This window comes from Pygoscelis adeliae, unplaced genomic scaffold (genome assembly GCF_000699105.1).
Source record: "Pygoscelis adeliae isolate BGI_AS28 unplaced genomic scaffold, ASM69910v1 Scaffold85, whole genome shotgun sequence".
NCBI classification, from domain to species: Eukaryota; Metazoa; Chordata; class Aves; order Sphenisciformes; family Spheniscidae; genus Pygoscelis; species Pygoscelis adeliae.
This window is the reverse complement of record NW_008824900.1, coordinates 6623474-6644933: the sequence shown is the minus strand read 5'-3', so window position 1 is coordinate 6644933 and position 21460 is coordinate 6623474. Positions and strand designations below refer to the sequence as shown.

The 21460-nt window shown below is 39.0% G+C and overlaps 1 protein-coding gene across 1 annotated transcript in view; it reads right to left on the bottom strand.

Annotated features, from left to right (window-relative positions):
- Positions 1-21460, bottom strand: part of ABCC1 (ATP-binding cassette, sub-family C (CFTR/MRP), member 1) — a 46219-nt gene that overhangs the window by 22293 nt on the left and 2466 nt on the right. Inside the window, exons 3-17 of the mRNA XM_009324819.1 lie at positions 20894-21019; positions 19341-19478; positions 18092-18217; positions 14992-15053; positions 13490-13621; positions 12228-12455; positions 11366-11543; positions 10462-10623; positions 9584-9676; positions 8029-8232; positions 5291-5437; positions 4826-4913; positions 3298-3367; positions 2271-2397; positions 901-1077 (exon numbers count right to left, since the gene is read on the bottom strand). Coding sequence (XP_009323094.1) covers positions 901-1077; positions 2271-2397; positions 3298-3367; positions 4826-4913; positions 5291-5437; positions 8029-8232; positions 9584-9676; positions 10462-10623; positions 11366-11543; positions 12228-12455; positions 13490-13621; positions 14992-15053; positions 18092-18217; positions 19341-19478; positions 20894-21019 — 2058 coding nt within the window. The remainder of the gene's footprint in view (positions 1-900; positions 1078-2270; positions 2398-3297; positions 3368-4825; positions 4914-5290; positions 5438-8028; positions 8233-9583; positions 9677-10461; positions 10624-11365; positions 11544-12227; positions 12456-13489; positions 13622-14991; positions 15054-18091; positions 18218-19340; positions 19479-20893; positions 21020-21460) is intronic.

Sequence of the window (21460 nt, the reverse complement as noted above, 5' to 3'; positions counted from 1 at the left end):
TCAAAATCCTCTCGGAAGGAAGCACGTCTATTAAGTTCTCACTGTCAGTGAGGGGCTAGTAAAAAAAAAAAAAGTGTTTGCTAGTCTCATAAAGCAATTAACCCAGACTGACCTAACTCTGTACATTCAGAGGCTACTTTTCTTCTCAGCTGTATTTCTGCAGTGCTGCCTCTGATTTAATAAACAAACTCTGTTCACATTCTAAAATTTGGTTGGCCTGCTGACCAATCAGGAAGATAAAGCTGCACCCTTTACTGAATCTGGGGCTGCCAGTTGGCAGCTATACCCCACCTGTAACTAGTCAGCAGGCAAAGCACATATCCCTACATATCCCTGTCTTCTGGAGAACATCAGCTTAGCAGAACACCGAGCAGGTTATATACACATAACCTGCTGGCCACGTGGCTAGGGAACACCCGGTCCTGCTCCCATAGCAGAGCACTACAACATCTGTGCAAGTTTCTAAATCCCACACCACAGATACTTTTGCAACCAAGTGCCAGTTTTGGGGTGGTGGTTGTTTTTGTGGTTTGTTTTTTGAGTTTGGGGGGGTGGGGTGGGGCTTGGGGAGGTGGGTTGTTTGCTTGTTTTAAATGAAACTGAAGTGCTCAGAAAACTCTTCTCTTCCTGTTTCCATACATTTTTCTGCTCTATGACCATGGCAACTTAGAGACGATTGAAAACTGTCATTGCAAGATGCTTTTGCATTTGTAATTGCGGACAGGTTTCCTCCCCTTTGAGGCTTAAAGACAAAGAAAACATACTGTTCAAATTTGCCTCATTCTAGAGGATTTCTACTGTGAATGTTTAAAATTCAATACAACTTTAAGATAAAGTAGAATAGAAGTCATATGGCCTTAACTACAAGCAATAGCACTGTTATGGTAGAATGGGAAATACCTTTTCTCCTATTTCTGTTTTGTCCCCCGTAGGAAGAATCTCTATATCAGGCAGCAGTGCACAAGCCTCAATCACACGCTTGTACCGGCTCTCATTCACCTCCCTTCCAAAGATAATGTTATCTTCCAGAGTTGCATTTTGGACCCAGGCTTGCTGAGGAACATAGGCTACTGAGCCCTGCAAGAAAAATAAAGTTCCTTATTCAGTACTTTAGACTAAAAGTCTGCACGCAAAGTCAAAGCACAGTAGGGCTTTGTGAGGCAGGCAGTGCTAATCACCTCACAAATTGCCTATGGTCATTTCAAAACTGCACGAAGTAGTTCTTGGGCTACTGCCTCCTCCAAAATGTTATTTTTATAATCCTCTCTACAACTGAATGTAACAAAGTGTGTTGGTGGAAAATAAAGGACTTCAAACAAAATATGATTCTCTAATGCAAACTTGGAGAAAACATTTGTTTAGAGAATATGTTTGCACGATTACAGAATTTCAAGAGTTATTAGTTCTTTCATATAGTTATAAACTATGTTCTGCATAAAACAATTTAATCTGGAATGCAAGTGTTTCACAAATGCATCCCTGCAAAGAGATTTCTGCAGAAAGCAGGCGAAGTAGTTTTTATATAAAAGTCACTTCAAAGGAAGAGATTGAGCTAATGAAAAGTATTTTGCTTTAAAGATTAGTTCTGCCTTCTCTTTCTGCACAAATAATCAGTGATTCAGATCTCACCTACTTTTTTTCCGAACAATTTTGGAGGTGACCAAATGTGCATTCTTTTAAAAGCAATGTATTTGCTTTGCTCTTAAAATAATTCTCTTACCATACATTAAAGCAGCAGCAAAATCCAAAACAAGGACTTTCTACTTATTTACTTGCTTCCAGGTCATTTTTCCTCTGCCAGCTCTGTGCAACTCTGATGTCTAAGAAAGTACAAACTACGACAGCAGCTTTTCTGTTTCTGTACCATGTTTGGGTATCTGGGTGTACCCTCTCTCCTTGTAATTCTCTGATGTCTGAGAAGATATGAACCAATACTGCTCTTCCTCAGGCTGAAGTATGTATAATAGGGTCTCCCCGCCTCATACCTGGCTGCCAACAAGACTCACCAGAATACTTAGCCTTGAGACCTCCATCATTCTGTCTATTTGGCTAAATTTGAAACCAACAGATTTAGAAGTTGTTGGGTCGAAGCTTAACAGGCAATTACACACGAGTGCAGGCTAAAGCATATACATGTCTTGCCAGGAAATCGGGCTAAAAAACGCATTCATTCGAAAGGCTGTCTCTTCCCCTCTTCACACGACTTGGAAATCTAGAATCCCTCTAGCGATACCCACAAATAGCTGAACAATTCTTCAGACACATCACACCTTGACAACCACGTAGCCTTCCTTTTTGTCCATCTCCCCCAGTAATGCAGACAACAATGAAGACTTTCCACAGCCAACTTGACCAACAACAGCTACCAAGGAGCCTTCAGGAACAGTGAAATTAATGCTGAAATAAAGTGCACATAATTCAGTGTCACTTGCTGGCACATCCCAGTAGTTAAACAGTCTATTGAACAACCTATATAAAGCCAGATGCAATGTGAATACCCACTGCAAATGCTGACACAGCACAGAAACTTTAACTGTTTGAAAATGCAAACCTCTCATTCAGAAAGTACCCAGCTCTTCCTATACTTGTGACATAGCATCTTAATATGTAATAAGTCAAAAGGGGAAGAAAAAAGAAAGAAAAAGCAGCACTGTGACACAACCTGTCCAATATTTCTCTCAAATGTTCTGTGAACACAAATGTCAATATCAATGGATACTTCCCAAACAGCATCCTTGTCCCAAAGAATATGCAATTTAAGGCCCAAGAAAGAGCAGCCAAAATTGAGGAAGGGGACAGGGCACAGGGAAGACATCGCTTGTAGCTGCATCACCCAGTTACTTTGTTAGTCATACCATGTGCAAGGTTCTTCACTGGCATGGGAATCAAGGATGGCTACAGTTCAGTGAGAATAAAATTTTAAAAGGAAGACTCTGAGGACATAGTGCAAAGATGAGGGACTATGGATAATTACGAGGGACTAATCTGGCTGCATCCTCTAGATGCAGCTCATCCCATCTGCAGCACGTAGCAAGAACTTGAAATCTCTGAGGCTTTCTCTCCTCCCATTATACCTCTTGCTACTCCCCTTTATGCATTCCATACATACAACATACTTTGTAAATTCCTCTAGTTCATGAAGCCCCTGGTTTAAAAAAAAGATATAGAACAAATGTTATTTGTTCTCCTGTTCCTTTAAGGCAACAAACTCTTCTGCACATAGATTTTATAATTCAAATACAGATCATTTATGATGCAGCAACATTATGGAGCGGAATGAAGGGTACTAATTCTTACCTGTTCAGTGAAGGAGGATCATTTTTGGACCAGCTAAATGTCGCATTCTTTACAACAATGCTTCCTTCAGCTGACAAATAGAAAATTCATATTTATAAAAGTGCCAATACAAGCAGCTAAATTGTACGCTCTGGATCATGCCGTAGAAGTCAATCTAAGCACACATAAGCAGAGGTATAAAGCTACTTTCCAGCAGAACAACCACCCCCTGCTTACCAAAAGCTTGTGTTCTGCTTTTACGGAATTTATCAAGACAGCAGAGGTTCTGAGGTTACACTTATTCTGTAACCAGGAGGTACATGAATATCAACTATGCAAGACCCTGACTTACTCAGCTGAATCCTCCTTTATCCAGCAACTCCACTGCAGCACTGCAAAGTCAGTTCAAGAAACTAGCAGCCTTAATCTGACTTGTGCTTCAATGGAAGCATCAACTAAACTGCCTATTCCATGTGTGAAGCCACGCTGCTACAAGAATGATAGGGCAAAATAAATCAAACTACCAAATAAAATAATTTTGACCAAAAATACTGTTCAGTGAAATGTTGCATGGTACCAGCATCTGTAGATTTTTACAGGGACAACTCAAAATATACCACTCCTAATTCAACCAAGTATGCAATAAATGCTTAGCCTAGGTAACTATTTACATTAGTATGCAAATACAACCCATTACAGACAAAAAAACCAAAAAAAACAACAAAACCCCACACTAAAGATTTGTGAGTAATGTGTTCATGGTTATCAGCTGAGAAAGGGGAGCAGATAGTCCCAAAAGGAAGATGGAGAGAAGAAAAAAAAAAAATACAGCAGATGACTGCTTACTGGAAAGCCAAGTGACTAAAATGATACAGAGCTCAGCTAACTGCATGAGAGGCAGTGATGGGGATTTCGCTATCTTTGTAAAAAGGAAGTAAGAAAAATCATTTAGAAATGACTGATGTAGTTAAAGTCAAGTTTTATTTTGCAAGAAAAAGGGCATTAGTTTTTCAGATAAGCATGAAGGCAGCTTTAGTATCTCCTCAACGGCTCTATATAACGGGACCAGCAACACTGGATACAGTGGGAGTGACACTGGGAGTAACATCCTTTGCACAAAACAAAGTAAAGGCATTTGCCAGAACAGGGACTTATCCTTTCTCCTTCAAGTGTGCTGAAGTGTTACATGATTGTTCTTCTCCAAAATGCTGTGTTTTGGCACAGCATTAATGATCATTCTGTTAACTGCCTACAAATTTCAAATGGCTACACCTAAAAAAGTCTAACAAGTAATTTTTAAAGAGACCACCTGTGTCTGGATGCAACCATTTTGTAGCTTGGACACAGGAGCTGGGGATAGAAATTACCTGAGAAGGTGGTAGAAACTTTGTATGATTTTCATTTTACAAACGCCCTTCTCTGCTTTCCAGCTAAAATTTATCAGTGAAATCCACCAAAATGCAGTAAATTTGTTACAGAAAGCAAAAGAAACACTGCAAAGCCACCCAAAACCTGCACACACTGATTTTCAATAGGAAAAGAAACTCACCCTCTGCGATGGGACCCCTAATTATGCTGTCTGGATCTAACTCTTCGTGAGACAGGAACACCCTAAGGCGCTTCAAGGAGACACTGGCCTGCATGGGAAAGGGATGCAAAACTATTTTATACTCTGCTCATTACATTTAAGAGCTTGTTGTTTTGCACCACATATACATTACATCATTATTATGCACTCCTAATCCTTCCTTAAATCCATTGCATGGTTTCTTGGATAGTCATCAAACTCGGCCTTCCCAAACCACAAGAAATACGGTTGATTTCAGGAACGCCCATCCACCATAACTGGGATTGATAATTTTGCTTGCACAGCACTTAACACACAGGAAATACAAAGCTCCCTTTCTGAGGTGGCTGAATTTCACCAGTGGACATTCTCTAGGCACAGGAATGTAATCTTTCCACCCAGTGGCTACTTCTGCGCAGAAACACCTGTTAATGACTGAAGTCTTACTTCTACTATGCTGCTGATAACCATAGGAAGCATGTTCAATGGAAACCTGAGGATGTTGAATAATGCTAAGGAAACAAATGCCTTCTGAGCATCCAAGATGTTGTTCTTGTCTATTGTGACGTACACAGCAAACGTGGACAAGGCAACCTGAAACAAAGTGTAATGGTTACAGTTAGGGTAACATTTTTTAAAGCCACTAACTCAGAAGTCACACAGTCTGACAACTGGAATTAGAGCTCTACAAATCAGAGAAAGAGTAATGTTCTGGTAACTTCCCTGTTCCTGATAACACTTTTTGCAAAACAAACATTTGATTTAAATCTATTGTTGTAAAAAGAAGTTGATGGCTCCTCTTGGAAAGGTGTCAAGTGCTCACTTTCTTCACATAGCGAGGGTGAAATCACAAATGTCCCAGGCTATTTGTGATCACACTGCAGGAGAAGGGAAGGAGAGGAATGATCAATAGTCTTTCTTGCTGCTCTTTCAGTTTTAAGGCACTCCCCACGGTACCAGATGCTGGATCAGTAAGACGTATAGACAGAAAAGTTAGAAACGCCCCAATGCTAACCCATTTTATATTTTGTAGAGACTACGACAACCCTAGATTTCCAAGTACAGCCCACTTTATCACGGACAGATTGTTTTCCAAGAAACTCTAAATGTTACTGCATTACAAAGATGAAGCCATAAGGCCATAAGTACCTATATAGTTCACAAAAGAAAAGCTTAAGATCCACGCTGAACAAGAAAATGACATTGAACCATTGCTATCACCACTCACAGAAATAATTCAAAAAATCCAGACACTGACTTACATTTTTAAAAAATGTGTTGATTGAATTATCGTAAAATTAAAAGTATACTAAGTAAAACCAAGTGTTCACTTTCAGATTTATTCCCTTCATAGTGTTTTCTTCCATGGTAACAACACTTTTCTATTACATTTATGGAGCTTAATAAAACATGGTGGCTTAGCCCACCAGAACATAAAATCTTTCCCACTGACTGCCACTTAAAACAAAAAATCAAGGTAGGCTAACCCTTGGCATTGCCCTTCCCACAAGACTTGACACAATTAGCTCAAATGCCTAAGGAGCAGTCTCATCTAAGCACAGCATCCATTGAAGACATTAGTATTTCTGTTAAAAATCTGACTGCTGTGAAGACATGTATTGTTCTTTGTACGGTGGCTGACTCAGCTGTGCCTGGTACAGTAGCTTGTTTGTACAATCCTCAGTTTGGACAACCATATCCCAGGGAGAAAGCCCTCCCACAGAGATCAAAAACAAGACAGGGTCCAAAGAATAACCTCAAAAGCAGCATGTCTGCACTCTCGTGTTACCAGCAATTAGTCTGAAATACACCCTTATCAGCACACATAGCAGTAGGGGAGGTACTGCAAAATGAAGGTTCCTGACACCATTATTAAACAATGTTTTAAAGAGCCCTGGCCATGGAAACAGGAGAAGGAGTAGAGGAAATAAAGAGTTTTGCATGTCAAAAGTGCTTTCAAGTAGGCACTTGCAATAATTCTTTAATCAGAAGTTCAGAAGAACATATACGAAAGAACAAAAATCTGAGAAACAGGATGTTAAACTGCAGCCTTGCGCTTCGGGCTGTACCGATTCTGCCCCAGTGGCAAACCCCCTAAGATGCAGGACCATTGCCACACATTCACAATGTGCGCTGAAACAGAGCTACTCGTTAGGTGAATTTGTCTTCTCAGACTCCACAGAACAGCATTAAGGAGTCCACCTGCAGAGTTTTATTTAGAAAATCCATTTAATAATGTATTTATATTAAAACCATCTCAGACTTCTTTTAGAAAAGCATTCACTTAAGAATGCAGCTGATGTTTCCTACTCAGGGCACTGCTTCTTCTGCCTTTCATCATGCCCAAAACATAATGTAAACACTAAAAATGTTTGCGGAGAAGGAATCTGAGACTGGAAAGTACACTTAAACACCTTCAACTGGAACAGCACATATTTTATCCTAATGTAGTCATGGCTTTTTTTTTTTTGCTTCTGCAGAAAAGAGCAATGGCCCCTTGTTTTAATAGGGTCTGAAGCAATTTTGATGTGATCTCACCCTTCTCTCCCTTTCATTAGTTTAAATGTAAGCTAACCACAAACACAGTGGGGATGTTTCCCATATCAAGAATTTTTTTTTTTTTTTTTTAATAAGAATTTGAAGCAATCCCAGGGTACGCAATGGCTTTACCTCTCCACGTTGTTCTTAAATAGATGCTGGGAGAACCCAGGCCAGAGGTACACCTGGTGCACAATGTCCCATTCGATCAAGGACTCTTACCTAAGGACCTGCTGCTCTCCAAAAGATGCTGAAATAAGGGAAGTTTTACTCTGTCAGCCACAGCTACCACCTGGAGGGTGGTGTGCGCATTAGTAACCTCTTCTAAATCTGACAGTACATTTAATCATAGGTTTCTCAAGTACACCACCAAAAATAGAAGGGGATGCAGAGCAGGTTTTTATTTTTAAATACTTCGGCCATTAACTTCTACAATACATCCAACTTGGATGTTACTAAGTTTCAAAGAAAACAGTAGTGCCTTTTCATAGAGAAGTGGAGACGTGAGTGTTCAGTTTCCCACCGCTGCGGAGGGCATTCTGACTCTTCCACTCATTAAAAAACAAAACCAAAACAAGTTCTCAAGCACTGCCTTGCAAAGCATGATCCCAAAAAGGAGAGCAGACTTCTAGATTTGTTTCACTTACCAAAAAAGGAGCACAAACCCAAGTGAAGGTTGCCATTGCAGCAAGGTAAGCAGATTTTTTTAGGACTTTGAGTTCTTTCTGTCTGATCTCTAATACCTTCTCTCTGAAGGCTAATTCCCAAGCATAAAGTTTCAGAACTTTAATCCCATTGAGAATTTCATTCATCAGCTTAATTCTGTTGTCTTTGCTCTTCATTTGAGCCACCTAAAAACAACATTGCAAAAAATAATTAGCAGAGCACAATACTTGGCAGAGCCACAAAGTTCTGAGCTTTGTATTTTGCAATGGCAAAATTTACCTCATTATCATCAAAAGCTTACTAGCTTCCCAAGCAGGAAATCTGAGATGCTCTCTGAACAAACAAATATGCAGAATTAACAAGATGTTTTAAATCAATTAAAAGAATGCTTCACGCAACTAAAAATCCAAACCAAGATCAAAACAATTGTGGCACTGGTTTAAGTGGGATTAACCCTGCATCAGGAAGCCCTGGGACTAGGTACAATATGCAGTTAAAAAATAAGCCATTATAATCAAGCTTCAGTGATGTGCAGTTTGCATCTAACCTTAGGCCAAACTTGGTTTTGCTTCATTTTCAGCACTATCAATGGCTTTCAGATGGTGCACTAAGGCAAAAAGCTTTCCATTCAGCCGTAAGAAGAAAGTCCATTCTTCAGAAGTTTCCATCTTCATAAAGTATTTTAATGAGGGCAGTGCAAAGCTAAAATGATGTTCTGACTCAGCACTAGGCAGAGTCAGTAGACTGCACCAGTACAGCTATCCCATACAGCTGTTCCAGCAGCAGTGTGGCTGTGACAGGCTAGGTATCTCCTACTTCTTCCATGTAGGAACCAAATGCTGTGGTATATTTTGATGAACATCGAACTAAAAGATTTCATTTAAATAAATCTATCTCCTCTGACATTCAGTTAGTACCAGAAAGCACACGGTGGGGCTGTTGGAAGAAGTTTTTGCAATAGAAAACATGAGAGTTTGAGTCTACGTTTACTTTTGTGCACTTTCTGTAACAAACTGATCCCCTCTAAATAAAATTGACTAGGGATCAAGAACAGCCAACAACTAAGACTTCTCCCTCCTCATCCCTCCAGGGGGGAAAAAAAAGGAAAAAAAAAAAAGAAGCCACACACCCCCAACACTGCAACCATCGCCCTGGAAATGTGAATATTTCACTCATTAAGGTTCATTAGGCAGACAGTAGTTTATGTTTGCACTTTAGTTCTTAGGCAGCAAGTTAAAAACTAAACTACTTCCAATCCAATCGTCGGGCATTTCATGAAGCTGGCTAACCTGCTACCTTGGTCTTTACTACTGCAAAGTTTTTAGACCATTATGTACAGATACACTGTAAGGCTGAAAAACACCTGAGTTTGTTTATTCTGCACACACAACACCTCTGTCCTTTCTTTCCCTTCCCTTTTTTTAAGGGATAAATAGAGGGAAGGGAAAAAAATTTAGAAGGACAAACCTCAGGAACAAGTCAAAGAACAGAACATGTTTCTTAAAAGCACTCTGTCACATATATAAAGGTTCTAACCTGATAGGTTTTTGTCTTCATTGCCATCACAGCATTTATCGGAACCAGAAGGATCATGACAGCCACACCTGCCAGCACTGAAGGACCTAAATTCTGAAAAGCACTTAATTGTAAACATTTGTTCAAACTCATTTTTAAAAAACTTGGGTCAAACCACTGTATATGCTAGAGAAAAGCATTCTGAAATAGCTTTTCAACCTCTTCTTCCCTTTTCAAGAGAGCTTGGGGGAAGAAGAGAAGGATCAAGTAGGGGTTTGGGTTGATGTTTATGTGCTTTGATTTTTGAAACAAACACACATATATGGCCCCCATATAGAGAGGTATATATAGATATAGATCAATCTCTCTCTATATATATATTTCTATCTATACACACATACAGAGATCTTTTAATATTTTCCACTTTTTGCTCGTTTGTCTGTTCTTCTGAAGTAGACCCCCATGCAGGGAGTTACTGACTTCTTGGGGAACTTCATTACCTTTCTAATTGACAGTGAGAATCGGGAAGAGTCAGCCTGGTGACTCTCTGGACTAGAAATAGCAAACATCTGATACGGTGACTCTCAGAGTGCAGAACCAAAACCACTTTTCTTTAAATCAAGTGAAAAGTGAGATACTATAGGTGCTGCAGTCCCCTAAAAGACAGTAGCTCCCATCTGCATCCTCCCCACATGCACCCAGATGTGCAAATTAAGAACCTCCTGCCTTCCTTCCTGACAGCAGTGACAAAGCCGCTCTGAACGGCTTCTAAACAAACACCATTTTCTCCACACTGCTGTAAACCCCTCCAGTGGTCTGAACAACAGCTGTTTGTAGTCATGACCATAGGAAGCAGCACATTGCCAAAGTCAAAACAGGAAACAACACACAATACTCACCTGCCACAGCAAGTACAGTGCTAATATCACCTGGAGAGGTGCAGACCAAATCATGTTTATATATGTAGCCAAGTCCATGAATCTCTGAGCATCCACAGACATTAGATTCACAATCTCACCCACAGTAGAAGTCTTTCTAGCAGAATTTGTGATAACGAGTGCCTAGGTGCAGATTAAAAACAAAAAACAATTAAGGCAACATGAAGGAAGACTTACTCATTTGCATTTTCTCCACAGAATTCAATTGCTTTACAGAGCTTCATCTTTAAAATTACAAGCAATCCTTTTCCTGCTTCATATTCTGTTTACCCTGCACATCTTACAAAATGCAAATTGTCTAGTTTGAAGCAAGCAGCTGGGTTTAAACTAATAGAGAATTAAAGACAACAAGCAGTCTTTGGGGTTAGGGTTGGTTGGTGGCTTTATTACTTGGAGAGGGGTATTGTTTGCTTGTTATGTTTTTTTAGTGTAAGAAGCGGAATCTTCACTTCTTGTCACACACTTTTCTCACACAGAGCAATCAGTCCACAGCTGTCTAAAATGTTCCAGCTTATGAACTGGTGGCTTATGATGAGGTGGCACTGCTGCTAAGTCCCAAATGAAGCTGTAAGTGTAGATGCATCTTAATTTCTGCACAAACTGAAGCAGTTTCACACCCCTAGTCTAATTGAGACAAGGTTTCTTCTTTGGCAGTGGAAAGAAGAAGGTGCCTGAACTTTAACTAGTAAACTAGAAAACTGCTCTATCTTAAAGGCTTTTATTTATAAATTAGATATTCTCTTATTTCTATTAAGAGTTAGGAATCAGCCTACCAGAGTCTCCTAACTACTTTTAATTATTCAGGCTTAAGCGATACATTTGCACAGTCAGAGAGGTATTGTCGTATATTTAAAGAAAAACCTACCTTTCGATAAATTACACCAACAATAGCTGTTTTGAGCCTCATTCCAGTTACAAAGCAAATATGAAAATACTGGTGAAGAATCAGTGTCTGAAGACATGCACAAACAAACAGCAGCCCTGTATAAAAGTAGCCTTGCCAGTTTGGGGCACCTTTGTTATTTACGAAGTTGATTAGCAATCTGTGGAGAGAGGAATTGGTTCTCTTGATATATGCAAATCAAAATGAAATGTCAGGGTTACAACCTTAGATTATTCCAAACATTATATGGGTCATGCAAGCACCCAAAGTACCAAACTTAGATAAAACACTTAAGCAAACTTCTTAGAAACTGGAGATCGTTTTATATTAGCACACATCACTCCCTCCTCCTAACAATGTACTACTTTAAAACATGAAGTATCACATACCTTACATGTACAGCATTCCCTTGGAGCTACACTAAACAGTCTCATATTCCCTCCAGCTAAAATACAACCGCGTACAGTTGTTTTACTTCTTCTCACCTTAAAGCAATACACCTCCTCCTACCTCCTCAGCTCTCTGTTGCTTCACATACTGTGACTTGTAGTCCCACAATCATTACAGCTTAGAATTAAATAAACTCTCCTGCTATTATTGATTATGTTCCTGCCTGGCCTTCCTAGTGTTGGAAAGGAACACAAAAAGTCAAACATTTAATGCATGATGTTATAATTTGAAAACAAATGGACCAAAATCATCTGTGTGCATGGTCTCTAACTTGCATGACAACTCTTCCCCACTGAACCAGCTGAAGGCAGAGCAGCTTGGTGAGTGAAATACCAGTGTGTTTTAAATTCTGTCCACATACTTTTAATACAATAATGAAGTATATAGGTCTTACTTCAGAATTTCTGGGCCTGCAAACATCAAGAGATCATGTGCAGCTTTAAACAGGAAGCTCATGAGAAAATATGGTCCAAAGGTTTTATATAACACCTTGAATAAAGATGCTTCAGAGCCCTTCTGAGATGGTTTTATAATCAAAGCTTCAGCCTCTTCTGTCACATCACCATGTGAATCGCTTGATTTTTGCTGCTTTTTGGGCGAGTATAACATGTTTAACGGTTGCCTGAAATAAGAGTAGGTATATAACGTAGCCTTTATTCAAGCATAAAGCCAACTGGAAAAATACACAGTATACAAATGAGTTTGAGCTGTTCATTGCCCTTCTTAATAGTTTAACTGGGTTTTACTGTCAAACATCATCTTAATCATACAACCATAGCTAAATGAACTGGCCGTTCAGAAATGGTCTTCTTTGTAGGGATAGGTAACATTCCTGTTGAATCTCTCCTATAGGCCTGCCCTGGGGAATGAGGAATAGGGCCGTAACCTGTGCTAAACTTAAAGAGCAAAGGACATTACTATTCTAGAACCCAGTATGCTGAACTTTAATCAAAATGAAGGCCTCACTGTACCACTGGAGTTAAAAGACTGCAGTCAGATTTATACCAAGTCATCCCCAATGGACTGAACACATTCATTTCATACATCTAACTTATGCCAAACTATATAATTCCAAACTTCTGAGGACAAGCTGTATGTAAAAATACACTGTGTAAACAAGCAAGCAATTTTCCTTCAATGAAAAGGTACTTCTATTTACTTCAGTAAAGGATGATGAAAGTAGGATGGAAACTGCAGGCATGCAGTCTTTCTAATTTTAGTCATCTGGCTTAGATGCCCAGGCTCCCTATATAGTCAAAGGAAAGAAATAAGCTTCTCACTTTTACACCCTGAACTGCCCTCCTGAGGCTTCACTAACTATAGAGGGAGCCCAAGCTCCTAAATTATGTGACTGAAGTTTGTGTGAAAATATTCCCCCCCCCAGGCAAAAAACCACACATCAAAAGTAACAATAATCAGCTTCGGATCATGAAAGGCTAAGGGAAACTTGATGCAGCCCTTCATAAAGGCGACACACAACACCCTACTTGGTTCCTATTCTGTATGCACTTACGGACAAATACCGAGCTGCCACTTGGGCCTTACAAAAGCAGGCTTGATAACAGATGACAAACACCTCTAAGTAGAGGCTGAGTAACTTGAGCTTTTGAACCTCCACACCTTGGAAGAACTGCCAACCAGGATAATTGAACTTACCTCTTGGTCTTTGCCCACTCTTTTGCCCAGTTTCTAGCCAAACCTGGCACTATCTCCTCCGATTTGTCCTCTTTATTTAATGACCACAAATCCTTGGCTTCCAAAGGTCTCCGATAACCCTGAACCATCAACCTGTATTAGAAAGAATCAGCACTATATATTTAAGAACACTAGAGGGATGTGTGTGTGTATATATATATGCCATAAGACAGTGGTCATAGAATCATAGAATCATTAAGGTTGGAAGAGACCTCCAAGATCATCGAGTCCAACCGTCAACCCAACACCACCATGCCCACTAAACCATGTCCCTAAGCGCCTCATCTACACGTCTTTTAAATACCTCCAGGGATGGTGACTCAACCACTTCCCTGGGCAGCCTGTTCCAATGTTTAACCACTCTTTTAGGAAAGAAATTTTTCCTCACATCCAATCTAAACCTCCCCTTGCACAACTTGAGGCCATTTCCTCTTGTCCTATCGCTTGTTCCTTGGGAGAAGAGACAAGGAACCCACCAAGCGAGACCCACCTCGCTACAACCTCCTCTCAGGTAGTTGTAGAGAGTGATGAGGTCTCCCCTCAGCCTCCTTTTCTCCAGGCTGAACAACCCCAGTTCCCTCAGCCGCTCCTCATAAGACTTGTTCTCCACACCCCTCACCAGCCTCGTTGCCCTTCTCTGGACACACTCTAACACCTCAACGTCCTTCTTGTAGTGAGGGGCCCTTACATCCAGCCCCAAAACAGAGCCAGCTCTTGACAAAAACGCATGCAAGAGGCAGTACCCGTAGCAACACAGGTCCAGATGCTAAAACATACATCCTCCTGTCTTTACTGTGAGAATTAGACACCAAAACATCTAAGGATCCAGGATATGCCACTGAATTCAAATTTCAGGGAAAATAAAAGAAAGGATGAAGTGATCTCATCTAAAAATCAGCCAGGCAATTAATATTCCCATGCCTACCAAGTTTCAGAATCTTTACTAGCCTTTAATTTACAAAGCAATTCCTTTCATCTAGCTTTCTGTTGGAACTTGGGCCAAGTACCAACCACAACTATATACCAATATTATTTTACATGTTTCTGTGTTTTAACTCACAAAAAACATGTGTTGTGACCAAATCATATAGCATAACTAAAGCCAAGTTAATAAAAAAAAAAGAACCTACTGGACAAAAAGAGCTAACAGTTGTGAATGCCTTAGTTTCTAAATAGAGCAGATAAAAATTCTTTGGGAAATATAAGAAGGTAGAAGGGTTTTTTTTTATTATATTCTTTCAGCAAACATACTAAATATATACTGGCAAAATTTAAAATTATAAAGACCCTACAAAGGAAGTAAAAAAGACTAATCAAATTTGAAAAAAAAAAAACCCTAATCAATTTATCTACAAAACAACCAAAATTATTATTGCATGATTATTGCTAATTTAACTCTGAAAGCAGGATCCTAAAATGCCATCTAACTTTAACTGGTGCTTTATGCATCATCTTGATCTTACCCAGTGATCCACCAGAATGTGATTCTGGAGAGGAAAGAAGCACTGAACTCTGGACATGGATTCTGAAGGAGAGAAAAAGAAATCAATCCGCATACAAAGTGACTGATACAGGGCCAAAAGAAACAAACCAAGCAGAAAAGATGCTTTTGAAATTCCTTTTGTTTACAGTATTTTTTTCACATTACTAAACTTGTCATTTACCCTGTTGAGAGTTTGTTCAGAAAACACAAGCACAGCTTCGGGGCTGTCAGCAGACTAGACCACTGGGACACAGGAATAGCAGTGCTCCGGATCAACAACGCAACAAATAGTTGAGGGAATTTTATAAGACAGTGCAGGCCAGACAATCTCTCAAGATGCCATGATCAGTGCCTACCTATATCAATGCAAGGTATGCTACCATAAGAGCATAATGTTAATAGGGTAGAGTTAGCCATAAATGAAGAATTCAGTTCTTCTGTTCTAGCAGTTACGTGCTGTGACTATCAAAACAGTTACACAAATGAAAAAAAAAAAGACTGTAAACTCCATAAAAGCATCCCAAAACAGCCCCTAAAACCCCTGCATCTCATTCATCAATAAGCATGGGAAACTTAAGTATCCATAAAGGTATGCAGCTAGCTTGTGTTCTACATCCAGCACAATGGCTGTCTTTTTTAACTACTCTTCAGGTTAACATCCTCCCCTAATCTGATTGGATTAAAACAGCAGAAAGGAAGGCTGGAAGAATTTCAAAGGCACTAAAGGTGATTTACTTGCCGAATTCCAGTGCAGATTTCTCTCTTCCCTCTTCCGCTGCTCTGTACAGCATCTAAAGAATGCTAAAACCAGCCATTCCTTTGGCACACAAACCACTAGGTTTTTATCATCAACTATAATTGGAGCAACTCAGGTATTTCCATCTACAAAAGTTACCAAACATCATTAGAGTACTGCAATTAAAACAGCCAGGGCCAAGTGTTTCCAAGATCTGCATTTTTCAACTCATGTTTGTGTAACCTGGCTTCTCCACTAAACTATATTGAAATGTGTTGTAATCAAGCTACACAAAACAGACTCCTGCATTTCCTCTTCACACGACAACTTTTTTTGCAACTTTGTAGGGAACAGTATGTATGAGACAGACACTTTTTTTTGAAAGGGGATAAGAATTCCACATCTCCAAAGTACTTAAACACTTGCAACGAAATGATTGCAAGCAAATCCAACACCATCATGTAATGAATAAACAAAAGGTTTTAAACTCAGAGAAATTTAAAAATAAAAAAGGGGGGTGGGGGGCAGTACTTTCAGCCCTCAGCCACGCCAAGATTCCTGACAGACAGATTTCTACTTCAGCAAATATAGGGAATACTTCCAACTTCAACAAAATTTCAAAATATTCTGAACTTTACATAAAACGCTGTATCACTTTTTTCCTTTATGCTTTTTGTAATCTACTTGCATGCAGGTGGAAACTCTAAATTCAAGAGTCCACTAGCTCTTGTACTACCGAAAACTGGACTTCATTTGCACAAAGCAAAAGTTTAAAACATTAAAACATACTCCATTACTGTTAAAATAATACTATTTTTGATAAAATTAAATAGTTATCACACAAAGAGCTATTAAACCTACTAACATTCATGCCATATAGAATGAAGACAACAAGCTGTAACAAGTCTGGACTTACGTAATGTAAACAAAGTGAAAACAAGTGACAAAACACATTGTTTGACTTCTATATACGTCAGCATCTACATCTTAGAAATGTCACTGTGGTTTTTTGGCTTAAGTAACATATAATAAGATTTTACTTAAGACTTACAAACATTTCTGGTTTGGAAATGCTTGGCAGAAGGGAATAAAGCAGAATTTAAGACTGACTAACATGACTTGCTTTGTTCTTTTCCCCATCATAACATTCAACAAACACACCACTCATGAAAAAAGAAGGTTAAAATTTGAGGTCTGTCCTATTTCCTAGAGACACTCAGAACACAAAACCAAACCACTGTGGTCTCAAAGCACCTTGTAATTATTGTAGCCATGATCAAAGCAGAAAAGGAGGTTTCCATAAATCCACAGTATCCTGTCAAATACATTTCATCCCTGAATGAGATGAAAAGAACCCAAAGATGAAGAGGATCCAAAGACTCAGCAGTATACTCTTCCCTCCAGGCATATACACACAGACTGACTGCCAGTGGTAATGCAGAGCACCACTGGCACGCTGGGTATCAATGGAGAAAGTAACTGTGGAATTCAGTAAGTGCAACTGATTACAGAGCTTTTCCACATTTACAAAGGCAACATTTATTTCACACACACACTTCACATCTTCCTTCATCAGTCAGTGCCACCTAACATCCATCAAACCAGAATTACACCTTATAAAAAAAAATACAGAACTGAGGTTTCTAAACTTGGCATATCCAAACTCCAGGCAGTGACAGGTGTCACTCCACTGTAACTCAGAAGGTCTAGCCCGGGGCTAAGCAAGCAGTATAATGATCCAGCATCCCTTGGTTCACTTTAGATCCATGCCACATAGCCAGCACATATAATTAAGAACACATGCAAAAAAGATCATGTCTAGATAAAATTAAATTTCTACATCCAGACCACCCTCTAACATTAACTGCTCTTGCAATTGAGCTGGTTAAATTTTTGCTTGACACAAGAGAAGTAAACATGGAAATAAAATGCATCTATCCAGATTCACAAGTTTTCCAGGTGTAGATTCTTCCCCACCTTCAATAGGAAGGGAATACACATCCTACTGCCTACTAAACAGCATCAGATGACTAGGAGGACAGCATTTCAAATCAGTATTTCCCACCAATTGCCAGAAGCACTACTGAATATAAATACACATGACAACCTTCAGGAATGACTGAAACAGTATTTTTGCTCTTTCTCTTAAATACAGCCCACCCTGTTTTGCATGTTATGATCTTCATCTTCTGCATCACCAACTAAAGAGCAGAAAGAACACTCTATTGCAAACAAGTCAACAAGATTTGAATTATTTGGCATCTGGGAAACTATGGCCCTGTAACTCATTGTACAGAATATTACACATATGATACTCAGCACTCAGTACAGACTGAACACTTACAGGATCATTTACTGTTTCAGAAAACAAAGGTGGTCGTTCTGGAAAACAACACAGGATGAGCTGCACAAACAACAGGATAAAATAGATGCAGAAGGTGACATAACGAAATGCATCCACTTCAGCACCCTACAAAGGAAGGTAACATTCCAATTAGAAGGCTTGAGGAATTTCTTTAAAACAACATTACTATTAAACATAAAACAGCTCTTTATTATAAATTCTGCAAACTACATAAATATTACGCTACCCACGCCCATGCAAATTAAAGTCAATGTCTATTTTGGTAAAGGGAAGGTAAAGAGAGGGGGGAAGAGATGAAAGATACCATTTATTTTTAATCAATCACTGCCATAACCACACAAGCATGAACTTCCTCTGTAGAGAAGTTCTCTTTAAGATACGGTTTGTACCAACACAGCATGCCCCAATTTGAAGCCAAGGTATTCTTTAGAGGAGCAAGGCATTTATGTACTGGGTAGTAAGGAGTTTTCAAAGCTAATTTGTTAATTAGTATGGACACAGAAAATAAGAATTAGAGGAGCAGAATTTAGATTACAGTTTGTTGCGTTGTGCTCAAATTCCAGAGTTTCTTCCATTTTTTAGACTGGGACTGATACATAAAGCGTAATCCACAGAAATCAAAGCACAGGGACAGATGGACACACATCCACCAGTAAAATCCCACTCCCAACAGCTAAAGACAAAAGTTGGCTGAAAGTTCTCAAAATTCACAATATGGCTTAAAGGTTTCAAGAAATAAAAGTGATATGCCATTTTCAGGCAGCTCCACAATTAATCTGATATTTGAGGTGGCCTTACTATAAAGCAGACTGACATAAAAATATTTCACTTGTACACTTCCGTCTCAGCAGATGAGACCACACTACCATCAAACCAAGTGTTTCAGGAAATCCACTGTATAATCAACAGGAAGATGACGTAAACTCCCAGAACAGTTTCATATCAAAGATTATACACTTTTATTGTACTCAAGCAGACACATACCCTTTCTGGAACAACTAGTAGAATTTTCTCAGCAACTGTTGCTACAGTTAAGATCACTACGAATTTCACTACCATTTCAAAACAAGGGCCATTAAGTCTTGCTTGTTTTGCTTTTATAACCCAAGGAATGAAGGTACACTGAATGGATCATTAACGGACTCGACTGGCATAATTAGCAAGCAACTACTCTATTACTGCAGCATTTGGGATTATTTTCAACTGAATGAGGCTAGCAATCACTTACCGTATTTAAAGCATGCATTATTTTGGATCTAAAAACCACTGCAGCACATGATAATGAGATGAGCCAGAAAATTGTCATTACACCTGAAGACTGGACTCCTTTTATTCTTTCATATTGTATTAAAAATGTGGCAAGCAACTGTGGAAAAATAAGATAAAAATATATTCACAAGCTTGAAGTTTTACAACATGTTACACACATATACAAGGTACTGTGTTTAGGTGTGCTTACTTAACATTTCAAATCCAGTATCTCCCAGACATTCTAACAGCCAGAGATTTTAAGTCTAATTCAAAAATACGTTTAAATAGGAAATTCTCTGGAGCAGTAAAGGTAAGAAGTGGACAAAAAAGGGAAAAAGAGTATGTATTATATTGAAGTAAGTGACCACATACACAAAAGCCCTGTCAAAAGCTGCCTGTCTTTATTTCTTTACTTTTCTGGTTCTGCGTCACAAATCAACATGCAATTATAGTGACACTATATCCTTTCCAAGTATTTCCTAATTCTTTTTAAAATAAAAAGATTTCTTTCCATACAAGCCACAATGCCAAACAACGCTGACCAAATATTACTCTATTTCTGCATTTTGTGTGTTTTCAGAGTCCTTTAGGAAGCTGGTACAACTTAGTAATCTCACTTGACTGCTGCAACATGCATTTTCAATCAGCCTGACAAAAGCTTGACAATTGCATTATTAAATGACCACAAACTATTTAACAGCTCTTGCATCTCTCAGTATGTTTCAGGGCTGTTGGGTTTTTTTGGTTTGGTTTTTTTTGTTGTTGTTATTGCTGTTGTGGTTGCGACCCATCCCATCCGCCCCTTGAGCATCATGTTTAGTCACTACCATTCCAAGTCTGTGATAAATGTAAGGCAACTGACAATAAACGAATAGCAAGGCATCTTCCTTGAAATGCAGGCTGCAGATACTGCTGTGAAAGTAGACAATACTTATGCATCTAGGTAGAAAGTGTTAGCTGGGGACACCTGTGTGCCTCATGTGGCATTTAAGACTTTCCATCGTGCCATCAGATGTAACAAAGAAAACATGCACTAAAGAAATGTTACTTGCAAGAGTTTGTAATAAGACACTTAATAATGCAATGCCTTCAACAGTCTTTTACCAAGTTCAGTGTGATCTGTGTTATCTAGGTTTAATCAGTACTCTCGACTTGATTCCTCCAAATCAACATGCAATTATAGTGACACTATATCCTTTCCAAGTATTTCCTGACTAACCCCAACACCCCAAATGCTTGAGTCAAGCTATTAAATGAATGGTAGCTCAAGCCTATCAAAAGGCAAGACAACTAGCACTGGCTTGTGTGCTGACATGCAATGCACTGAGCACAGCTGGGCTGGGTGTTTTTTTCTGATTTTTTTATTAAAAGAAAGCAGACATTTCAGAGTCATTATTTCACAGTTCAACTGCAGACTAAGTCTGTATGTAAAGATTGTAGCTTAAAGAATTACAACACTCTGAATAATACTAAGATGCGTGTTACTGCTTAAGGCTTTGCATGAACAAAGGCCATAACAGAAGAACTTACCATTGTTATACCCAATACTGTAGGCCTAACGAGAAAAAATGGAGCTCGAAAAATGTTTTGACTTCTTTCCCAGAAAGAGTAGAAAAGGTCTGCCCAGCAGACTATCCACAGTATTAAGCCCAAAGCCTGCAATACAAAAGTGTATTTCATACATCAGTTCACACAGATTAGGCAGCACAACATATACATGAACACTAGATGTTATGTGTTAGTAGAAGAGGACTCAAACAGATCATCTCTTTTGGGCAATTCTACAACATGCACAAAAGAAGAGTAATTTGGCTTTACCTATTGGATCCCTACTAGAAGAAAAAAGTTTACTAATTTTTAGTATCGTATAATTCAGTGTATTATGAAGCAGAAAGCTGGTAAATCTCACTCCAGAATAACAGATTGCAGAGACAAAAACTCTCCAATACACCATGCTATTATAGTCCTTCTTAAAACTTTTCACTTATTCTATAGCGGAAAAAGAAGTAAGAAAACATTAAGTACCTATTTCACAATAGAAGCGGAATAGAACACCTGCAGCAGCTCTAGAAATCTATGCTGTGTAACTTAAGAAGC